This window comes from Terrapene carolina, unplaced genomic scaffold (assembly GCF_002925995.2).
Source record: "Terrapene carolina triunguis isolate 2854851 unplaced genomic scaffold, T_m_triunguis-2.0 Scaffold33430, whole genome shotgun sequence".
NCBI lineage: Eukaryota > Metazoa > Chordata > Testudines > Emydidae > Terrapene > Terrapene triunguis.
In genome coordinates, this window is record NW_020697781.1 from 1 (window position 1) to 14,702 (window position 14,702).

General features: G+C 58.0%; 1 protein-coding gene across 1 annotated transcript; it reads right to left on the reverse strand.

The window, feature by feature from the left end:
• Positions 1-11,739: 11,739 nt before the first annotated feature.
• On the reverse strand, positions 11,740-13,536 carry CNGA4 (cyclic nucleotide gated channel subunit alpha 4; the record flags this gene model as incomplete). Its single annotated transcript, XM_024221233.2, has 2 exons — positions 11,740-12,134; positions 12,541-13,536. Coding segments are annotated over 2 exons (1,391 nt in total), but the record flags the coding sequence as incomplete, so codon positions are not given.
• Between the last annotated feature and the right edge of the window lie 1,166 nt (positions 13,537-14,702).

Below are 14,702 nucleotides of genomic sequence, written 5' to 3' on the forward strand. Positions count from 1 at the left end.
CCACTGGTGTTTGGGGTTTGTCTGCCCCATTTTGTTTGCAGTTCACCCTAATTGAAACAGAGTCCTGTGGCACCTTTAAGACTAACAGATGTATTGGAGCATAAGCTTTCGTGGGTGAATGCTTATGCTCCAATACATTTGTTAGTCTTAAAGGTGCCACAGGACTCTCTGTTGCTTTTTACAGATCCAGACTAACACGGCTATCCCTCTGATACTTGACACCCTAATTGAGTGACCTCAGCTGGCTCCCATGGGCAGCACCATCACAAGGGGACAAAACCCTCCACCTGCTGGCTCCACTTCCCCCCAAAATCCACAAATGGGAGCGACTATGTCCACAGTATGATGAATCCAGCGATATTGCTGAATATTTCATCACTTTTGAGAGACTGTGCACCCTCCATGCCATCCCTAAAAACCAAAAGATGACCACATTGATAGCAAAATTGACTGGCAGAGCTCTGGACATATTCAATAAGATGCCTATTGATGATGTTTCAAACTATAGTAAATTTAAGGAACTGGTTTTGAAACAGTTTCAGATTACACCTGAAACCTACAGGGTTAAATTCAGGAATCTTAAGAGGGGATCTGGATTGAGTAACGTGGCTCATGTAAATGAAATGAGAGATTTGGTAGATAAATGGGTGCAGGGGAAAGGCATTACAAGCTTGGAAGAAATGTGTGATTTGGTTACTCAGGAACACTTCCTAAATATGTGCAGTGATAATGTAAAACAGTATTTGTGGGACAAAAAGGTAAATGCAGTGGGTGAATTAGCTGGGTTTGCAGATTCTTATGAGCAAGCACAAGCTGCAACTAAACATAAACCACTGGCAGAGGGGTACAGGGTTGGGGGAAAGCAGAGTCAGTTTTATCCCTGGGGAAAAAGGAGGCTGGGTGTTCACCTCCTCATTCCCCTGGTACTCGTCCCAAATTTCCTGTACAAATTGAGGGGCCCAAGAGGTGCTATCGTTGTAAGTCCACTACGCACCTGAGGAATAAGTGTCCCTTGCTGAGTGGAAACAGGCAACAAGTAACACATGAAGCTGCTGCTTCTCAGAGCTCAGCTGCTGCTGCTTTCCGCACAGGATTTGTAAAGCTTGCTTCCTGTAGAGGAAAATTGAGTATGCCTAAAACTTTGGTCAAGAAAACTGTGTATGTGCTAAAGTCTGGTCAGGTGGTGCGTTCGTGGTCAAAGGGCAGAAGGAAGGGGTAAGGAAAATTACCAACTTTGACACAATTGCAACAGCCAATCTTAAGAAATGTAACCGCAAAAGAACAGCCTGTGAATAACAGGAAAAGCTCCTTTTTCTGTAAGGGAAAAATACTAATGAGGAAGTGTGCTTAACTAAATGTGGTTTTAAGATATATAAGCTTCTGTGCTCCTTTGTTAGACAGACCAGTTAGGCTGGCTGTGTCTCCCTGCATGCTTGTAATAAAGGAGCCTCAGGCTGTTCTGATCCAAACACTACGTGTGGTTAATTTTTCCACAACACTTCCACACAACCAAGCAGTGAGCATATGCATGTTGTTAAGCTAATGGTAAATTACTCGTTGGATTAAGAGATACAGGTGCTGAGATTTCTGTGGTCAGGAGGGACCTGATCCAGGAGAAGGATTTGTTGCCAGGGAAAATGGCAGCATTAGAGATGGTCAGGGGTTACAAAGTCCTTGCACCTTTAGCTAAAGTACACATGCGGACTGAGGGTCTGCAGGCTGAGCTAACGGTTGCTACAGTGGCACACAATTTTGCACCATTTCTACTGGGGAATGATTTCTTTAATGTGGCAGAATCTGTCCCAGGGTTGGTTAGCAGCGAGAAGGAATCTTGTGCTAAAAGTCCCGGGGGGAGGGGGTGTGAAGTCACGTGGACTGCTGGGGGAATAGGAGGGTGTCTCTTAGATTCCTCGGAAGCAGTAAAGGATGCAGCTTCGGGGGCAGGGCTGGTTGTAGCCAGTTCCTATAGCCCCGGGGCTCAAGGGAAGTTCCAGAAGGAGGAGCTGGATGAAGCCAGCTCCTGTCCCTTAATCATCTCCCCGGGGGAGGGGGATGTACCACCTTGTAGCAAGGAGGCCACCACAGCTGCTGACTGCCAGGACATTGCAGGTCAGCCGGGGGCCGGGCCTGCCCTGGGGTGCACAGAGGCGTGTGTCCCAAAGGTGGAAGTTGGGGACCTGGTGACCGCTGCGGTGGGAACAGGCCCCAAGGACTCTGTAGCTGGAAGCAAACCCAACCTGAGTAAAAAGGGGGGAATTTTGCTGGCCAGTGATGGGTCTGTCATAGCTGGTAGCTGTGAGCCCACAGCTGGAGCAGGGTCACCTTCCCTTTTTGAGGGGACACAGGAGGGTCTGGCCCAGAGAGGGAAGCCCAGACGGAAGGTGACGGGGGGCCAGAGAGTCCACCCACCTCTTGTAGGAAGAAACTTTCCCAGGAGGAGGGTGAAAAGTATGCATTTAAAATGCCAGACCTCTCTCCCGTGGATCAGGTTTTAAGAGAAACCTGGGGGTCAGATCTCCTGGAGGGGTGGGGGGGGGTGTCCATCCAGCTGACCTGTTGAGAACAGAAAGTGGGGTGTCCAAAGGAGTCCAGAGCACTCCATTGAAAGATGTTCCTGCTACGCTTGTAAGAGATAAAACTCTCTCTTCAAGGCAGGAAGGGGAAAAAATCTCTGCATGGGTGAAACTTCACAAGGGAGTGGGGTCCAGCCCAGAGAAGCTCCAGAGGGAGGGGCCGAGGCTGCAGCCCATCCCTTCCTGGCCAAAGACCCAATCACATGCCTGAATTGAAAGCCTTCCCCAAAGAGGCAGAAGAATCTGCATCCGAGGGTCTACCAGGGGGCACAAAAAACTGGGAAAATGCAGTAGACACTAAACAAGCCAAATTGAGTGAACAAAGCCTGTCCACCGTTGATTTGCTGTGAACCTTGTGTCTTTTACTACTTCATCTATGGAATAAAATAAAGGCGAACGCTTTAAAGAGGTGGGACATACCTGATTTGTGTAAGCTGGCTCCCATGGGCAGCACCGTCACAGGGGCCAAGGAGGGCCCCAAGGATGTGGGGGTGCACCACCATTTGCCCACCAATCAACCCCCAGGGTGCCCTGGTTGTGACCCAGAGCCAGCGAGGGGCACTGCACCCTGACCTCGGGGGGGGGGCGCAGGTCCTTGCCCAAGGCGCAGGGCCCTACCCTGGAGGGGAGGGAACGCCCAGGGACATGGCTCAGGGAGGCTGCGGCTTCAGACCCAGCCGGCGAGAGGGAGCCAGTCCCCGTCCCTGTCCCAGCTGCTGAGTTCCAGGCCGAGTTGCAAAAAGATCCCTCCTTGCAGAAGATAAGGGACCTGGCCGACCTCAGTGTGGTACAGACCATGATGAGAGGTTGCAAGGAGAGGTTCCTGTGGGAGAAGGGATTCCTATACCGAGAGTGGGCTCCCCCAGGGGAAGTGGAGTCCTGGGGGATCAGGAGGCAGCTGGTGGTACCCCAGAAGTATCGCTGCCAGCTACTGTACCTGGCCCATGACATCCCTCTCGCAGGGCACCAGGGAATCTGGTGCACCAGGCAGAGGCTGCTACAGAACTTTTACTGGCCTGGGGTCTTTACCAATGTCCGACAGTACTGTCGATCCTGTGACCCCGTCAGAGGGTGGGGAAGGCCCGGGACAAGGGGAAAGCGGCTTTGAGACCCTTACCCATCATAGAGAAGCCTTTCCAGAAGGTGGCTATGAACATAGTGGGACCTCTCAGCAAGACGAGCCGGTCAGGGAAGAAATACATCCTGGTGGTAGCGGGTGGCGAAATCTACCCCGAGGCAGTGCCCTTATCATCCATCGAAGCAGAGACTGTGGCAGATGCGCTGCTGACCATTTTCAGCCCAGTGGGGTGTCATGTTATTGATATAATCTGGGACCATATAGAACATGGTTGCAACCAAAGTCTTGTAGTGGCACCAAATCTTGTATAAAGGGGGTCAAATGAGGTGTCTAAGACAAGGTTATGGTTTGGTGGTTATAATTATGCTGTCTATATGTGTGTATCAGTTTTGTAGTTGAAGTTATGAATATTGGCTCTAAACTGTCTGTATTTCAAATGTATGCTATGCTTCTGGGGGACATCCCAGACAAGTTGGTGTCAGCTCTGCCTAGCCTGCTTGATGGCCCATTAAGGACCATCAGCTATACAATTGACCCATTGAGAGAAGGCAGATACGCTTTGTAACTCAGCAAAGTATGCAGGAACTGGCCCATGTGACTCCAGACTCCATTTTGCTGTAATTTTCCACAGTAAGGACAAAGAGGTGTTCTTACACCTGGAAAAGACTATAAAAGGCTAATGCCTCATCTCCATCTTGTCTTCAATCCTGCTTCTTACCTCTGGAGGGAGTTTGCTACAAACTGAAGCTCTGAACAAAGGACTGAATGACCCATCCCAGCTGGGGATGTTCCAGAGACTTGATTTGAACCTGCAGTTTATTCCATCACTGCTGAAAGCCTGAACCAAGAATTTTCCCATTACTGTATGTAATTGATTCCATTTAACCAATTCTAGCTCTCATCTCTCTCTTTTTCCTTTTATGAATAAACCTTTAGATTTTACATTCTAAAGGATTGGCAACAGTGTGATTTGTGGGTAAGATCTGATTTGTATATTGACCTGGGTCTGGGGCTTGGTCCTTTGGGATCAGGAGAACCTTTTTTCTTTTATTGGGGCATTGGTTTTCATAACCATTTGTCCCCATAACGAGTGGCACTGGTGGTGATACTGGGAAACTGTACCATCCCTCTGGGGCTCTATGGGTTCCTGGCCCTGCCTTTCGGCCTCAAGGGAGCGCTGGCCACCTTCCAGCGCCTGGTGGACCAGGTACTGAGGGGGATGGAGAGTTTTGCCGTGGCGTATATTGATGACATCTGTGTCTTTAGCCAGACCTGGGAGGACCATGTGTCCCAGGTTAGACAAGTGCTGGACCGACTCCAGGAGGCTGGGCTGACCGTAAAAGCGGAGAAGTGCAAGGTGGGGATGGCTGAAGTATCCTACCTAGGTCACCGGGTGGGGAGCGGCTGCCTAAAGCCGGAACCAGCCAAAGTGGAGGGGATCAGAGACTGGCCCACCCCGCAAACCAAAAAGCAGGTCCAAGCCTTTATTGGGATGGCGGGATACTATCGAAGGTTCGTGCCCCACTTTAGCTCCATAGCCGCCCCCATCACTGAGCTGTGCAAGAAGGGGAAGCCAGACAAGGTGGTCTGGACCGAGGAGTGCCAGGAGGCTCTCCAGGCGCTGAAGGAGGCTCTGGTCAGTGGCCCAGTTCTAGCAAACCCAGACTTTGACAAGCCCTTTATGGTGTTCACTGATGCCTCAGACGTGGGACTGGGGGCGGTGTTAATGCAGGAGGATGAAAAGGGGGAGAGACACCCCATCGTGTACCTGAGCAAGAAGTTGCTACCTCGGGAGCAGAACTACGCGGCCATCGAGAAGGAATGCCTGGCCATGGTGTGGGCCCTCAAGAAACTAGAGCCATATCTCTTTGGGCGACACTTCACCGTGCACACCGACCACTCTCCCCTGACCTGGCTGCACCAGATGAAAGGAGCCAATGCCAAGCTCCTGAGGTGGAGCCTGCTCCTGCAGGATTATGACATGGACGTGGTCCATGTGAAGGGAAGTGCCAACCTGATAGCGGATGCGTTGTCCCGGAGAGGGGGCCCTGAACTTCCCCAGGTCACTGGGCAGAGTGACCCCGCTCAGTTCAGTCTCGAAGGGGGGAGAGATGTGACGGAGCAGGGAGCGGGGTGGATTTGACCTGGGAATGTTGCAGGGGGGTTACACTGGGGATGGGGGACTTCCCTTGAAGGAAGCTACCTGAGCTGTAACCTGAGCCAGGAGGGGGGTTGGGAGAAGTGACACCTTCTGGCTGGGAGACTGGAGAAAGGAGAGGAGGAGCAGGGGGAGGGGGGAGAGAGCTGCTGGAGGAGTTTTTAGTTTCAGTTTGGGGCTGGGTGGTGAAATGCAGGGAACCCCAAGGCTGGGGTCTAAGTTCCCTGCCCCCAGAAGGACTTGACTGAGGGGTCCTGTCCTGCAGCCGTATCTATTTGTTGTAGACTGCGTTCCTATTGTCCAATAAACCTTCTGGTTTCCCGGCTGGCTGAGAGTCACGGTGAATCGCAGGAAGAGGGGGGTGCAGGGCCCTGACTCCCCCATACTCTGTGAAGCAGGCTTTCATTGGGATGGCAGGGTACTACCGGAGGTTTGTGCCCCACTTTAGCTCCCTGGCAGCACCCCTCACAGAGCTGTGTAGAAAGGGAAAGCCGGACAAGGTGGTCTGGACCGAGCAGTGCCAGAGGGCTCTCTGTGCGCTGAAGGGGGCACTTATCCAGGGCCCGGTGCTGGTAAACCCGGATTTTAAAAACCCTTCCTGGTGTTCACCGACGCCTCGGACACAGGGCTGGGGGCGGTACTGATGCAAACTGATACTAAGGGGGAGAGACACCCCATTGTGTACCTGAGCAAGAAGCTGCTGCCCCGGGAGCAGTACTATGCGGCCATAGAGAAGCAATGCCTGGCCATGGTGTGGGCCCTTAACAAACTGCAGCCATATCTATTTGGGCGGCGCTTCACCGTGTACACCGACCATTCACCCCTGATGTGGCTGCACCAAATGAAAGGGGCTAAGGCCAAGCTGCTGAGATGAGCCCTGCTCCTCCAGGGGTATGACATGGAGGTGGTCCATGTGAGGGGGAGTGCCAATGTTATAGTCGATGCTTTATCACGGGGCGGGGACCCTGAACTTCCCCAGGTCACTGGCTAAGTGACCCTGCTCTGTTCAGCCTTGAAGGGGGGAGAGAGGTGACGAAGTGGGGGAGTTTCTTGTTTTTCCAATGGTTTGCATGTGGGGGGGTGGGACTCAGTTTCCCTGGGTGTTGCTGGTTTAACGAGGGGAGGGGAGAGGGAGTTTGTTGTGACAGAGGACCGGAGAGGGATAGCTCAGTGGTTTGGGCCTTGGCCTGCTAAACCCAGGGTTGTGAGTTCAATCCTTGAGGGGGCTACTTAGGGATCTGGGGCAAAATCAGTAGTTGGTCCTGCTAGTGAAGGCAGGGGGCTGGACTTGATGACCTTTTGGAGTCCCTTCCAGCTCTGTGAGAGAGGTATATCTCCATTAATTTAACTTAGACCCCAGCCAATGGCCTGGAGAATGGAGACCCCAGCGACTGGTGACCGGGAGGCCCAGCTCAGGACTCGCAGCTGGTTCTGGCCAGTGGGAGGACAATGGGCTACCGAGAGAGGACCCCGGTAACCTGCCGGTTCCAGCCAGAGGGACCAGAGGACAGAAGAGGGGAGAGGAGGCCCAGGCGACCTGTTTACCTGGAGAGAAGACAATGGACAGATGGGGCCGGTGATCTCAGCTAGGAAGCAAGGGGGCTCTGGGCTGGAGAGGGGGAGCAGGCAGAGCCCACCTGGATGCAGGGAGACTGGGATGTTCTGGGCCGAGGGAGGCCAGGCCTGAGGCCAGAGAGTTTCCTATGCTGGGTTCAATGCTCAATAAACCCTCCTGTGTGACGCTGGCTGAGAGTCGCTCTGGGCTAGAGAACAGGGCGGGGTGGGGGGCATCAACCCCTTCGGGGGGGGTGAAGGCCCTGGGGGCCCAGAGCAAGTGGACTCCCTGAGGGGGCCCACGGCAGAGACAGACGTGCTAAGGCTCAGAGAGGTGCGGCTCCAGGAGGTGGAGGGGCTGGACCCCCAGGAGAGAGTGGACCCCCGAGAAGGCCTGTCTCACTGAAGGGGGTTCCCCCCACAGACTGCACGGGGCCAAGAGTGGGCAGGACCTGGGAGTCCATGACGGTCCCATTCTCACGCCGTCACACCAGGGCCATGTAAGGTCCGGCTGGGAGAGGCTTTGCCCAACGGCGCCCACTGTGCCCAGACGGAGAAGCAGTCTCGGCTGGGTAAAGAAAACGTTGTCGGCAGCGTCTGTCTGGCAGCGGCGTGGGGGCGAACTCCCTGCTTCTCTATGGGCGGTAACAGAGCGAGGCCTCACGGGCGTGGTGCCTTCTGCTGGCGTCTGGGCCCCGGAACCCACCAGGTCACCATCTGGGATCGGCCTGGGGCAGCCCCCCACTCAGCCCAGCCTTCCTGCACCGAGCGAGTAGGTAACTGCCCGGCCCCAATGTCCCAATGCCCATGGGGCTGGGCTTGGCGGGTGCTGTCAGGGGCTCTGGCGGGCGCAGGATCTGACTGGGTGAAAACTCGTCCGTCCGGGGCTAGGAGCAGGCAACTGTCTTGCAGCTCCTGAGAGTAACACACTGGTGTGACGTTATGAGTGTGATATAATATATCTCATTGAAAGGTGACAGGGCCAGAAAGAGTTAATTAACTCACCGACTGACCTGACCCATGGCCGAACTTTAGAGACTGGTTAGGAAGATCTGTAAATGAACAGAGCTTTGAAATGCAGCCGGCATTGTTAGAGGTAGAAGGGGAGATGTTTGCTCAGGTCTTGTGATGTAAGCAAACAAGTCTTGTCTATTGCTATAGCTTTAATTCAAAGATCAAAGAAGGAATATTAACATTTATGATGATACTTGAGTGAAATAGTATTATTGCCTATGTCTCTTTGAAGCTTGTGGTAACCTGTATCTGAACTGTTAATTGATAAATTACCCTGGCCTGCGCTAATTGCCAGGATGTTTGGGAGAAGGAGAGTTAAGCCTATTGTTTTCTCAGGGAAAAAGGCTGCTGGAAATGTATAAGAACCCTGGGACGTGATCCTACTTCATCTTAGATCTGCTTTGGGTTTTAAGAGGGGGAAACCTTAAGCCATAAGGATTGAGATCCCCAGTCACTGACTGGAGCCACCCTGAATATGGACATTGTGCATCTAAAAATCCAGAGGTTATAGTCCAATCTAAAATGGGGGAGGGATAGCTCAGTGGTTTGGGCATTAGCCTGTTAATCCAGGGTTGTGAGTTCAATTCTCAAGGGGGCCACTTAGGGATCTGGGGCAAAATCAGTACTTGGTCCTGCTAGTGAAGGCAGGGGGCTGAACTCAATGACCTTTCAAGGTCCCTTCCAGTTCTAGGAGATGGGATATCTCCATATATTATTTATTTCTAAAAGGACTTTTGGCAACTACAAGCTCACCTCTGCTATGCATCTGAACCTCAAGAATTGAATTCAAGTCTGTCTGTATATTGATCTTTTAACCAACACTCTCTCTCTTCTTTTTTAATAAATTTTAGTTTAGTTAATAAGAATTGGCTATAGCGTGTATTTTGGGTAAGATCTAAGTTATAATTGGACCTGGGTGTGCGGCTGATCCTTTGGGATTGGAAGAACCTTTTCTTTTATATGATGAGATAAGATTTTCAGTAATCATCATCACATCTGACAGGTGTGTCTGGACAGAGGGCTGAGGCTGGGCACGTTAAGGGAACTGCGTGGTTTGGATGTCTGAGTAACCAGTGAGGTACTACAGAAGCTGTTTTGGGCTGGTTGGTAAATCTAACTATTGGAATAACCACCAGCTTTTGGGGTTTGTCTGCCCCGTTTTGTTTGCAGTTCACCCTGATTGAGTGACCTCAGCTGGCTCCCACGGGCAGCACCGTCACAGCTGGTTATGAGACAGCTGAGCCGGACCCGTTTAATGACACAGGCGGGGTCTCCAGGGACGTTCTCTGGATCCGAGCTGCCAAAGCTCAGAACCCGCCCGGCTGGAGCCCCCTTCCCACTGGCTGCCTTATGGGGGTGGGGAGCGTGTACTCCAATCGGGGCTCCCCGTCATGGGCACGCAGGGCCTATGGGACCCAACTGCACCCCTCCCCCGTGGGCCCCGAGCCAACACCCCTCCCCCATGGGCCCTGGGCTATTGCCCCTCCCCCATGGGCTGCGGGGCCTTTTCCCACAGAAGGAGCCTCACACAGTGATATCCGTCCCCTGGATTTACTGCCAGGGACCAAACAGGTACACGCTGCGCATGCGCGGTCCCCCGTCCCCCCCCCGTGTGAGCGTCCGGGCGCGGGGACGGGATCCCCCCTGGTGTGAGGGTCCGGGCATGGGGACGGGACCCCTGCCCAGCCAGCCAGAGCCCTCACCCCCTCCCGTACCCCAACCCCCCGGCCCAGCCCGGTGAAAGTGAGCGACGGAGGGAGGGGAATGGAGTAAGCAGGGGCGGGGCCTCAGGGAAGGGGGGCGCAAGGGTGTTTGGTTTTGTGCCATTAGAAAGCTGGCAGCCCGGTCAGAACCGGATCCCAGAACCGACCTTTTCCCCCGGGGGGGTGGGGCTGCAAGGAAGCTGTGGGGCTGGGCTCAGCCCGGGGAGGGGTGTCCCGGGGGCGAGAGGGGGCTGTTCCCTGGAGCAGGAGTCTCGATCTCTTTCTTTCTGAGCCCCCCCGTGCCACAGCAACTGGGTTTCGGTGGCGTTGCGGGGTCGCAAGCTGGGCTGACTAGGGCCCCACGCCACAAGGGCCCCGTCAAGCTACATTACTTAGGCTGCGGCTTCAGCCCCGGGGTGGGGACTGGGGCTGCAGTCCTGCATGGCGGGACTTGGGGTGTCCACCCTGGGCTTGGCAGCCCCCCGAGACCTGCTCTCGGCCCCCAGGCACCCCTGGATGAGAACCACGGCCCTAGAGGCTGCTGATTGTGACCCATTAACCCTTCCCTGGTGTGACAAAGCAGGGGGTTTTTGTCAATGGTCTCCACACCGAGGGGGTGGGACTCAGTGTCCCTGGGTGTTGCTGGTTTAACGAGGGGAGGGGAGAGGGAGTTCGGTGTTGCAGAGGACCAGGGAGGGATAGCTCAGTGGTTTGGGCATTGGCCTGTTAAACCCAGGGTTGTGAGTTCAATCCTTGAGGGGACCACTTAGGGATCTGGGGCAAAATCAGTACTTGGTCTTGCTAGTGGGGGCTGGACTTGATGACCTTTTGGAGTCCCTTCCAGCTCTATGAGATAGGTATATCTCCATTAATTTAACTTAGACTCCAGCCAATGGCCTGGAGAATGGAGACCCCAGCGACTGGTGATCGGGAGGCCCAGCTCAGGAGTCGCAGCCGGTTCTGGCCAGTGGGAGGACAATGGGCTACCGAGAGAGGACCCCGGTAACCTGCCGGTTCCAGCCAGAGGGACCAGAGGACAGAAGAGGGGAGAGGGGGCCCAGGCGACCTGTTTACCTGGAGAGAAGACAATGGACAGAGGCGAGGCCTTGGGCCGGTGATCTCAGATGCCCAGCTGGGAGCAGGGGGGCTCAGGGCTGGAGAGGGGGAGCAGGCAGAGCCCACCTGGATGCTGGGAGACTGGGATGTGCTGGGCTGAGGGAGGCCAGGCCTGAGGTCTGGAGAGTTTCCTCTGCTGGGTTCAACGCTCAATAAACCCTCCTGTGTGACACTGGCTGAGAGTCGATTGGGGGGGGCATTATCCCCTTTGGGGGGGTGGAGGCCCCAGGAGTCCAGAGCGAGGGGACTCCCTGAGGGGGCCCACGGCAGAGACAGACGTGCTAAGGCTCAGAGAGGTGCGGCTCCAGGAGGTGGAGGGGCCTGACCCCGGGAGAGAGTGGACCCCCGAGAAGGGCTGTCGCACTGAAGGGGGTTCTCCCCCCCCCATGGACTGCACGGGGCCACGAGTGGGCAGGACCTGGGAGTCGGTGACACCAGGCTCCCCCACCTCAGCAGCCCGGCCCTGCTCTGCACTGGGGCCCGCCGGCCTCTCCGGGGGGGGGGGGGGGGGGCTGGCAGGGGCCAGGAGCCGGCCCTTGTCCCTCACTGCCCGGGCGCAGCCCCCTGGCCCTCCCCGCTGGCGCCAGCCCAGCCCCGCGTCTCCCACTCCAGGTGCTCAATGCGCAGGGCTAGCTTGAAGGCGCTGGACTCCAGCTCGGCCAGCAGACGGGCGAACTTGGTCTGCAGGGCGTCCAGCGCGTCCTCCAGGGCCCCCGTGCGCCGCTCGGCCTCCTGCTGGCGCGCGGTCTCCTCCGCCTCGGCGTTCACGTCCAGCTTGTCCATGCCCAGCAGGATCTCCCGGCCCTTGGCCTCCAGCGCGGCCTTGGCGCTGGGGAACTCGCCCAGCACCTCCCGCAGGTCCTCCTTGGAGAGGCAGAACAGGTCCGAATAGCCGATGCTCCGGATGTTGGCCGTGCGCCGGTTCCCCGACTTGTTCCCTGGGGAGACAGGACCTGCTGGGACCAAGACCCCCCACTCACCCCAGGGGTGCAGCCAGGCGAGCCCCCAACATCCCAGCTGGGCCCGGCACGGTCAGGAGTGAGGGACACTGGCAGAGCTGGGATAATGGGGGGGCTGTGGGTCAGGGCACTGGCAGAGCTGGGGGGAAGCCCACCCTATGCTCCAGGAAGGGATAATGGGTGGGAGCAGGGGGCTGGAGGCAGAGCTGGGGGGAACAGGGGGTTGCAGGTTGGGGCAGGAGCAGGGGCTGGGAGCAGGCGGCTGCGGGGCATGAAGGGAGGAGGGGGGACAGGGTGGGGGGGAGCAGGGCCTGCGGGGCGGGCGGGAGCAGTGGGCGGGGGCAGGGGGCTGCAGTCGGGGCGGGAGCCGGCAGCCGGGCGTTACCCTTGATGTTGATGATGCTGATTTCGCCGAAGTAGAGCCCCTCGCCCAGCACGGCGAAGCGCGTGCGCCCGTCGTCGCCCACCACGGCCAGCTGCCCCTCGCGGATGAAGTACATCTCCCGCCCGATGTCGCCCTTCCGGCACACGTACTCGCCCGGGCTGTAGACCTGGGGCCGCAGCTTGAGCACCAGCTCCTCCAGCAGGCCCCGCTCGCAGGTCTGGAAGAGCTGCACCTTGCGCAGCGTGGCCAGGTGCACGCTCACCGCCACCTCGGCCCGCAGCCGCTCGGGCAGGTGCTGCAGGACCTGCTGCTCGTTGGTCACCTTCTTGTTGAGCTGCAGGTGCTGGTGCCAGCGGGCCACGCGGGTCTCCAGGCGCCGGCCCACGCGCTGCAGCCGCAGGTAGCCCTTCAGCCGCTCGGCGTCGGGGTAGAAGGCGGCCTCGGCCGTGCTCATGCTGGAGATGACGGAGCTCATGCTGCCCATGATGGTGGCGAAGCCCATGACGGCCAGCAGGAAGCCGGCCACCATGAAGAGGAACTCCTCCTGGCGCTGCGGCGGGGGCGTGTCGCCCACGGTGGTGAGCACCAGCGTGGAGAAGTAGAAGCTGTAGAGGTACTGGCGCAGCGGGCGGGCGAAGCCGGGCCGGCTGTGGTTGGGGTACACCCAGGCGTCCGCCCCGTAGCCGACGGCGCCCGAGAGCGCGTAGTAGACGCAGGCGTTCCAGTGGATGGCGACGAAGACGTAGAGCATGAGCTTGGCGATGCGGAAGGCGTGGGGGTAGGCCGTGCGCGTCTCCCGCCGGTCGAAGGCCTCGAAGAGGCGCGGCGTGCGCAGGAATCGGTTGGCCCGCACGGCCGGCACGTGCGGCCCCAGCCGCAGGTACAGCAGGTCGGTGGGCAGCACCGAGGCCACGTCCCACGGCAGGTGTGCGGAGCGCAGGTAGCGCCGGGAGATCTGGGCCCGGTCCCTCACCAGGATGCCCTGCTCCAGGAACCCTGCGGAGGGGGGGCAGACGGGGCGGGGGGCTGAGCGCAGGCCCCCACAGCTCTGTGCATGCGCCCCATGCAGGGCTCCGGGGGGGAGTCCCGGGGGTCGGTGTTTGCTAAGGGCGTCTCCCCCAGGGCTGGGGGTGCAGCTGGGGCAGAGCCCAGCACGTCCCGGGGCTGGGGGCTCTCTGGGGGGCTCAGAGAAGCATCCCAAGCCCCCGGCACCAGCTCTGGCCTTGGCACTGGTTCCTCCCGGGCACGGTGCGGCCCAGGGTGCCGGGCCTGCAGCCTCCTGCGTGCCGAGGGTGACAGTGTGGCCTGTGCAGACTACGAGTCCCAGCATGCACCGCTCTGTGCTCAGCCGGGGCATTGGGGTCTGGGTGTAGCGGTGCATGCTGGGAACTGCAGTCCCCATGGGAAAGAGAGTAAGGTGATCGGCCCCGGGTGCTGATTCCTGGGGGCCTGGGGACAAGCTGCCAGCACTTCCCCCGCCCAGCCAGGCCGGGTCCCCAGGGTCCCCCCTCGGAGTCACTGCCCAGCCAAAGCCCCCAAGCCCCCATGTGTGACGAAGTGGGGCAGGGGGGCTGGGTGCAGCGGGCGGGGACAGGGGGGCAGTGGGGCTGGGCATGGCAGGCGGGGGGCTGGAGGGCAGGGGGGCAGTGGGGCTGGGCATGGCGGGCGGGGGGCTGGGGGGCAAGGGGGTGGGGCGTGGTGGGTGGGGGCTGGGGGGCTGGGCTCAGCGGGCGGGGGACTGGGGGCAGGGCACGGCGGGCGGCGGTTGGGGGCAGGGGGCTGGGAGGGGGCTCAGTGGGCGGGGCCTGGGGGCAGTTGGGCTGGGCTCAGTGGGTGGGGGGCAGTGGGGCGGGGCACAGTGGGGGGCTGGGGGCAGTGGGGCTGGGCGTGGCAGGCGGGGGTAGGGGGCATGGGGGCAGTGGGGAGGGTGGGGGCTAGGGGGCATGGGGGCAGTGGGGCTGGGCACGGTGTGACGAACTGGGAATGCTCGTAATGGTTTCTTTGAATACTATGTGGGTGCCTGTGACGCAGCAGGGAGTGGGGAGTGTTGGCTGGGGAAGGTTGCAGGGGGGCTTGGCTGGGACGGTCTGTATTGGGGATGGGAGACTGGCCTTGAGGGAGGAGACCTGAGCACGTAACATGAGAACCAGGATGGGGGGTTG